We start from the raw sequence: 8410 nt of genomic DNA on the forward strand, positions 1-8410 counted from the left end.
CTGGAGAAACGGGGATATAGCGGTTGCAGCATAGAGGCCGGTTCGGTTAAGCGGGTGTGTTGCGGCTGTGGTTGACCCTTTGATGGGTAAGGCTGAGCGCATAGGTGACAGCCAAGTGTTCAGCCGCTGGACAAGGGGCTTCCAAAGTCCTTTCTTTATCTTGTGTTTGTTTATCCATATTTGTGACTTGAGCTACCTAGGTACATTTTCACATAGGAGTTGGGCAATGATTTGCTTCATGGTTTAGCTTATAAATCAATGTCAGGTACTTTTACATAATACGAGGCAGAGCCTGACATTTACTTTGGGAATCAAGCTCGCCATGAAGGTTGAATTACGTTAAGCAGCCGAGCAAGCCGGAATGTTACATCAACGCAGTTTGCGGATGTTGTGCAAGGTCCCTGTGCCCAAAGCTGCTCGCTCGTATACCCGAATTCGTGGTCTCATGATCCGTAGTAGGTTGTAAGCATGGGGATTTCTTGCTTTGTTCAACAATACTTGCCTCTAGCAGCATTTGCGAGTATACGACAGATCGGAGAAGACGGGTGAGTAAGGGGCGGCTCTTGAGGACGGTAAAGAAGTATGGCCATTTTGAGCTGCCGTGAAAGCCGGGGATCAACGGGGAGCGAGTAACCTCGGGGATACCAGACGTAAGTTACCGCCTTTTCCAACCCCTGCTCGGTTCTGCTCTCTCATTCTCATGTGGAAGTTTCACCGATTGTGTCCTGTTCAAAGCCTGGGGCACTAGGACTGATAGGTCAAGACGGTCTTTCATATATGTACCGCAAAGAAACATCGAGAACGTATATTGACCATGGTAATGGAGGTGGTTGTTGACTGACTTTCGCTATCCGGTTGTTACATATGTAAGTATCGTACCGGCTTACATTGCCGTACGTTAGCCAGGCACTTCGGATGTACTGTACATGTACCAAACCTTATACCTTACGCAATTGCCCCGCATTTGCACCGGGAGCTCTCCTCATCAACCCCACCATGCCCACCGTCTCCCCATCAGCAGCTCTCCGGCTCAGGGAAGCGAGCAGACTTGCATGACAAATGATCTCAACCCTACACCTCTAGAAGCGTATTATTAGACGAATCCGTCGCTCATCAGGTGTTTTTCTCCTTTCCTCCCATATATCTGTTCGTCCTCCCACTCTTCATCCTGTCTCAACTTTAGCGGCAGCAGTAATATCTAATCATCATCATCGACGTCATAGGCCTCCAGACGCCCTAGAAGCTATTCGCAGTCGACCGAAACACACAACAACACCACCATGGCTCCCGCGAACACCCTCTCTGCCTGGTCTGACCTCCAGTCGCACCACTCCAAGGTCGGCAAGACCTTCGTCCTCAAGGATGCCTTCAAGTCCGATCCCGAGCGCTTCTCCAAGTTCGCTCGCACCTTCACCCTTCCCAGCGACATTTCCAGCGACAGCCCCGATGCCACCGAGATCCTCTTCGACTTCTCCAAGAACTTGGTGACCGAGGAGACCCTTGAGAAGCTCGTCAAGCTCGCCGAGGAGGCCGGCGTCGAGAAGAAGCGCGATGCCATGTTCGCTGGCGAGCACATCAACTTTACCGAGGACCGTGCCGTCTACCACGCCGCTCTTCGCAACGTCTCCAACCAAGAGATGAAGGTCGATGGAGTTGATGTCATGAACTGCAAGGGCGGTGTCAACGAGGTCCTCCAGCACATGAAGGAGTTCTCGGAGCAGGTGCGCAGCGGCGAGTGGAAGGGTTACACAGGCAAGAAGCTCACCAACATCATCAACGTTGGTATCGGCGGTTCCGACCTGTGAGTTCAAGCGTCCTGTCTCGTTTCTCGAAGCATTGGCTGACACTAAACCTTATAGGGGCCCCGTCATGGTCACCGAGGCCCTCAAGCACTATGGCGCCAAGGACATGACCCTTCACTTCGTCTCCAACATTGACGGCACCCACATTGCCGAGGCCCTCGCCAGCTCCGACCCCGAGACCACCCTCTTCCTTATCGCCTCCAAGACCTTCACCACCGCCGAGACCACCACCAACGCCAACACCGCCAAGTCGTGGTTCCTCGAGAAGACCGGTGGCCAGGGCGATATTACCAAGCACTTCGTTGCTCTCTCGACCAACGAGGCCGAGGTCACCAAGTTCGGCATCGACTCCAAGAACATGTTCGGTTTCGAGAGCTGGGTGGGCGGTCGCTACTCGGTTTGGTCCGCCATCGGCTTGTCCGTCGCCCTCTACATTGGCTTCGAGAACTTCCACAAGTTCCTCGCTGGTGCCCATGCCATGGACAACCACTTCCGCACCGCTCCCCTCAAGGAGAACATCCCCGTGCTCGGCGGTCTTTTGAGCGTCTGGTACTCCAACTTCTACAACGCCCAGACTCACCTCGTTGCTCCCTTCGACCAGTACCTCCACCGCTTCCCTGCCTACCTTCAGCAGCTGTCGATGGAGTCCAACGGCAAGTCCATCACCTCGGACGGTTCCGCGGCCAAGTACACTACCGGCCCCATCCTCTTCGGCGAGCCTTGCACCAACGCCCAGCACTCCTTCTTCCAGCTCGTCCACCAGGGCACCAAGCTGATCCCCGCCGACTTCATCCTCGCCGCCAAGTCTCACAACCCCATTTCGGATAACCTGCACCAGAAGATGCTGGCGTCCAACTACCTCGCTCAGGCCGAGGCCCTCATGGTCGGCAAGACCGCCGACGAGGTTCGCGCTGAGGGTACGCCCGAGCACCTTGTTCCTCACAAGGTCTTCCTCGGCAACAGGCCCACCACCAGCATGCTTGTCGGCGGCCACATTGGTCCCGCCGAGCTGGGTGCTCTCATCGTCTACTACGAGCACCTCACCTTCACTGAGGGTGCCATCTGGGATATCAACTCGTTCGACCAGTGGGGTGTCGAGCTCGGAAAGGTGTTGGCCAAGAAGATTCTCAAGGAGATTGACGAGCCTGGTGCGGGCAGCGGGCACGATGCTTCTACCGGCGGTCTGTTGGGTGCGTTCAAGAAGTATGCTAACTTGTGAAGGTCAAGAACAAGGGGGGCGTCGCGGCTTTGAGATGAGAGCCAGCTTTATATAAAATCAAGAAGATAAGATACCTGGTTGGATGGAAATGATGAGATGATTACCTAGATATTCAATAAAAGAAAGTTTTGTGATGAATCAATGAAATCAAGAACAGACATCAAGCCCAAATTGGTGAATAATGACATACAACGTCGTGCTTTGGGCTCTCGACATCAAAGATACTGTCCAAGTAGCTGTCCCATCTCCTGTCCTGTACCGTGCCCCTTCTCAACAGATCATAGCCAAAGCCTCAAGGTTGAGTTATTGCCGCCTAAATTGTCTTCATACTTTGACTCCTCTTGAAAGCTTCACTGCAGTCTGCACCAATGTCAATCTCGATGTCAATGAAAGAAAGAGAGCCCAAAAGTGATCCACTCCAAGCCAGGTACCAGTACATGTCAAAATTGACAGGCACATTTAGCCTAAACTCATCAATACGGTTCCAAAACGATGACCTTCACTTCCTTTCTTCACTTTCCTTCCTTTCTTCACGTTTCATCATTTCCAGAGTACATAATACAGTATCATCCCAGTATAGACCATGATCATTGCTGTCCGCCGACCGATGGTCATGGGCATTTGGGTTGGTTGGGGATTTGGGAGCGGATAATGGTTGGGGACTTGGTCACTTGGTAAGAGATCAGATGAACTGTGGGGGGGGAAGGGAAGTTGTGGGGGTCCGAGTGCGGTTGAAGTTAGAAGAAAGGTGGGGGTCACCGAACAGCCGGGGGTCGGGGGTGGTGGACCGCCGACTTTTCGGTCAGGTAGGCTCACTCACGGCTGGGCTCACAGCTCCGAGTCCGGAGTCCGGAGTGCGGAGAGTCTGGACTCTTTGGTGTCGGTGCCGATAACTTGGACGGGTGCCGGATAGGATGGGATGGGAGGTGCTTGGGGGTGTCACTTAATTCACAGGACATGCCATATCAATGTCAACAATCACCAAGGGGGCAATGAATAGGAGAGGCGAACATGTCCAGATTGGCACTGACATCATCAACTCATATCATCTCTTTTGAATTTCTCTTTTCGATCGACTCATTCCCTCTTTTCAACAAGAACACACGAGAATCCGAAAGGTGATCATAATCATGCATTTTCCATTTGTCGATTTCCTGTCCCTTTTGCTTAAACTGAGCCGAACCGCCCCCCTTTTCCATCTCCTTATCCCCATTTGTGATCATTGGAACCATAAGCAAAAGCCTGTTTTGGAGAGAAAAAAAGACACACAGAAGAGAGAAGAAGGTAAGTGAAACCAACGTTACTTTTTCGCCCATAATCAGCGAGAAGAAAAATGTTTTTTTCATGATGCCCGCCAATCTCATGACATGCCCTTTGGACCCAACGCACTGACTTGGAGAGTAAAAAAAGGAGTTTCTCTTTGGAAAAAAAAAGAATAAGAAAACTGTATAACCGAGAAAAAACCCACACAACAAACAAGACGAAGCAATTTGAGACAATCCATCCCACCACCACCCAAAATAGAGTTTCGTCAATACGCCATGTCCCTTTGCGGTTGTAGTTAAAAATCGTACACAGAGATGATAGTATGAGTCTCAGAGAGGGGTGAATCCCATCAATAACGCTAAACGATATTTGCTTATGTGTGCAGGAACGCGCGAGGCTTCTTCTTGTCCTCCCACATCCTGCTCTGGTTCCGCGCGGCCCTAATGGCCCACGATGTTTGGTCTGGGTTTCCTCCGCTAGTGGTAGTTGTTACCCCAGCCGCCACGTGGAGGGTTGCCATAGTAGCCCCCGCCGAAACCTTGTCCGCCATAGTTACCGTAGGTGTTCTGGTGACCCTGGGAGCCGGTGGCGCCCATGCCGTAACCAGTACCGGTCTGGTTGTTGTGGAGACCATGTCCCTGGAGATGGTTGGGGTAGCCATAAGATCCCATACCACCGAGACCGCTCTGCTGGTTCGACTGCGGAGGGGGGAGGCCGCTCTGAGAGGGAGCGTTGTTGGTAGCAGAGCCGGGACGAGCGGCACCGCCAAGAGCAGGGCTAGGTCCGGAAGCAGCCTTGGAGTCACCGAAAGGCTTCAGGTCATCAGAAGCCGAAGGACCGGCACCAGGTTGAGTTCCGGGAGCGTTGAAGGACTGGCCGGCCTGAGACTGGTAGCTAGAGCCACCACGACCGAAAGCATCGTGCATTCCACCAAAGCCGCTGCCACCGAGACCTTGCTGCTGAGCAGACTGGCCGGAAGCGGTGCGACCATAATCGTTGAGGCCGGCCGCTCCAACACCGGTCTCACGGTGGAGAGTAGACTGTCCAAAACCGGCAGGGGAGGAAGCGTATCCATGAGGCGCCTGGGGAGACATGCCATACTGGTTGGGCTGGTAACCAAGTCCGCCCTTTCCATAGGGAGCTCCGTAAGCGCCCTGGTTGTATCCGTTGTAGTTCATGTACGCAGAGTAGTAAGGGTTAGAGTAGTAAGGGTGGCTGCCATAGGGGCCATACTGATCATGCGGCTGTTGCTGGCCGTGAGTCTGGGCCTGGGTGGTCTGAGCGGTCTGGGCCTGGGTTCCAGCCTGGTTAGGGGTAGGAGTACCGGCCATATCAGTGCCAGAACCGAAGCGAGTCTGAGTATGCTGAGCGCCGCTCTGAGGATACTGGCTAAGGTTATCGGCCTGGGGCGCGTTATATCCAAAGCCGCGCTGGGGCTGGGACAGACCGTCTTGCTGTCCTTGAGCACCCTGTTGCTGACCAAAGTTGTTTTGGCCGTAGTAGTTGTAGCGGCTTTGCTCAGCGGTGTAGTACTGAGAGTAATCACTGGGAGCCGAGCTGAAAGCGCCGACTGGCTGCTGCTGGTTCTGAGTTTGCGCAGCTTGGCCCTGACCGGGGAAGCCAGTCTCGTACTGGGTTTGCGCAGCCACAGCACCAGGCTGTTGGCCGAAAGCATCGAAAGGCTTGGAAGCGCCGAAAGAAGCGGGCTCTTGGGGCGCAGGCTGGCCGAAGCGGCCGAACTGCTGAGTGCTCGGCGCAGTAGGGGGTTGCGTAGCTGCTTCAGCCGGGGTCTTTAGTGAATCATCTACAAGTGACGAAATCGGGAGGTAGTACGCACCCTGAGAAGCGGCCGCGGCGGCAGCAGGCTGGGTCGGGGCCGTAGGGGGTGCGGTAGTGGTAGTGGCTAAAAATGGAGTTAGTCTCAAACTTGAGGCATTGGCTAATGGGGCATAAGTCATACCGGCAGGGCCCGTAGGAGGGAGCGAGGCCGCAGGCTTCTGGGCAGCGAAGGCCTCGGGAACCGGGGCAGGCTGCGCAGGAGGAAGAGAAGCGCGAGGTTGGGTAACAGGAGACTCCTGAGGAGGCTGAGGGCGAGTCTCGGGCTCCTCGCGGTCACCATCAATGTCATCCTCCTCGTTCAAGCTGAAAGCGCCAAACTGAACGGCGGCACGATCGACCTGGTCACGGTTACCAGGCATGCGGACAGGCTCCTGCTGGTCAAGGATCCGGCGGGCATAGGTAGGGGTGCGAGTAGATGTGCGATCGGTGGCCTTGGAAGCAGTCGTAGCAAAGCCACTGCCAGGGGCGCGGGAGGTCTGATGTTGCTGCTGAGACGCGGAGTTGGGGGTCGCAGTGGCGCTGGGGGCCTGGGCCCGAGGATCCCAAGAGTCGGCGGCTTCGCTCGCAGCGGTCTCGGTCTGTGGAGGGTGGGAATCATCGGCAACTTGTTCGAGATTCGTTTCGGTAAGTTGATCCTTGGACGGCTTCAGGGCGACTTCGGGAACAACGGGGATGGCGGGAAGGGCAGGCTCGATAGGTACGATAGGCAGCGCGGGGACGGCGGGAGGAGGAGGAGGAGTAGCCTCCTTCTTAACAGGCTCGGGCGTAGGTTCCTCGACGGGTGTTGGGACTTCGGGCTCAGCTTCAGGTTCAGCCTGAACCTCGGGCTCAACAGGGGTAGGTTCGGCGACAGGCGGGAGAGGCTCGATAACGGGCTCAGCAGGCTTGGGAGGAGCGACCTCCTTTGGCTTGGGGGCAGGCTTCGGCACGGACTGTCTCAACATGCTAGCCCAGGTCTTCTGCGCGGGCTCGACGGGCTTGGGAGCAACGGGAGCAGGTGCGGCGGCAGGAGTCTCGGCGGAAGGCGAGCTCTCCTCGGGCCATCCGCTCGCCTCTTCGGTGGGCTTGGGAGCACCCCATACGTTGGCCTCCTCGGTAGGAACTGAAAGCTGCTCGCCCTCCTTGGTCTTGTGGCCGTTGATTGTCGCATTGAGGGGCTTGCCGCGGCCACCGCCCCGACCGCCTCGCTCGGTGGCCCTGCCACGTCCACGTCCGCTGTCTACGCGGCCACCTCTAACAGGTCTCGTGGATCCAGGGAAGGAATCGACGGGAGTGGATGTGAAAGTATCGGTCTTCGTCTTAGGCTTAGACACCTTCTTGGGCTTAGTGACCTCGCCCCATTGCGAGATGGTTCCTGAATAGAGAAGCTGGTGTCAATAACCTAGCAGTAACAGCAAACAGGGTGCAACACACGGCGGGGCAGCGTGCAGCTCGGAGGAGCCAATGGTTCAGCACACACGACAGGGAACGACAGGCACTCGTCTCGACGAGCTGAGACAGGAAGGGCTTGGGCAAGGGAAGCAAGTGGCGGTCGAGTGCAGAGGAGGGTTCAGAGCGGGAGTCGGCGACGTACCTTCAGCGATGCGGGTGACAGCGAGGGACTCGTCACCGTCTGTCTCGTTGAGAGCAAATAGAACATCGACGTCCGACCAGTCGGGGAACATTTCCTTGATGATGGCAACCTTGCTGCCGTATTGCTTCTTAAGCTGGCCAATCTCGCCCTCATCCTCTAGAGATGGCAGCGACGACGACTCTGTGGAATCGCCGTTGGTCCTGGTCGCGCTGCGACCTCCCCGAGTCGAAAGACCGCCCCGGCCACCACGGCCGGAGCCTCTGCCGCGTGCGGCGGCGGGCCTGCTCTGTACCTCAGACATTGCTGAGATGTGTATGTGGAAAGTGTGTGGTCGTCAAGACGAGTGGGTAGCGGAGTGGTGGGCGTGTCGCGTCTCTCGAGGGCAGCCAGTCCAGTAGGGGGATGGAGGGGGCCTTTTCTCGGGAGAACTAGACAAAAGAAAAAGAACAGGTAGAAGAGAATAAATCCGGTGCGCCTCGTGCAGAATGTGCCTATGGGCGGCGGCTTGCTTGGTGTTGCGATCCGGGTGATGGGATCGAGAGCCGGTGTGGTGGTGATTGACGTGGTGGAAAGGTATTATGGAGAAGGAGGGTGTGTGGGAAGTGGAAGCGAGGCAAAGAAAGCGTAGTCGGATTCAGTTTTTGACGCCTCGTCCCGCCAGAACCAAAAGCCAGAATTGGCCCGTCGCGGAAAGCGGAAAAGCAGAGGCCA

At 55.8% G+C, this 8410-nt stretch overlaps 2 protein-coding genes across 2 annotated transcripts; one reads left to right on the forward strand and one right to left on the reverse strand.

The window, feature by feature from the left end:
• Nucleotides 1-921: 921 nt before the first annotated feature.
• Nucleotides 922-3194, forward strand: B0H65DRAFT_477445 (glucose-6-phosphate isomerase). The gene is made up of 2 exons (XM_062827429.1): nucleotides 922-1801; nucleotides 1860-3194. The coding sequence occupies exons 1-2, from the start codon at nucleotides 1281-1283 to the stop codon at nucleotides 3019-3021; spliced, it is 1683 nt and encodes a 560-aa protein (XP_062677452.1). The 5' UTR covers nucleotides 922-1280; the 3' UTR covers nucleotides 3022-3194.
• Nucleotides 3195-4574: 1380 nt separating this feature from the next.
• B0H65DRAFT_310077 (uncharacterized protein) lies at nucleotides 4575-8095 on the reverse strand. Its single transcript, XM_062823280.1, has 3 exons — nucleotides 7700-8095; nucleotides 6248-7480; nucleotides 4575-6190 (listed from the first exon to the last, which is right to left on the reverse strand). Exons 1-3 carry the CDS (start codon nucleotides 7998-8000, stop codon nucleotides 4764-4766), a joined length of 2961 nt encoding a protein of 986 aa, XP_062677453.1. The 5' UTR covers nucleotides 8001-8095; the 3' UTR covers nucleotides 4575-4763.
• Between the last annotated feature and the right edge of the window lie 315 nt (nucleotides 8096-8410).

Source organism: Neurospora tetraspora (assembly GCF_033439725.1).
Source record: "Neurospora tetraspora strain CBS 560.94 chromosome Unknown B0H65scaffold_8, whole genome shotgun sequence".
Classification (NCBI taxonomy): Eukaryota; Fungi; Ascomycota; class Sordariomycetes; order Sordariales; family Sordariaceae; genus Neurospora; species Neurospora tetraspora.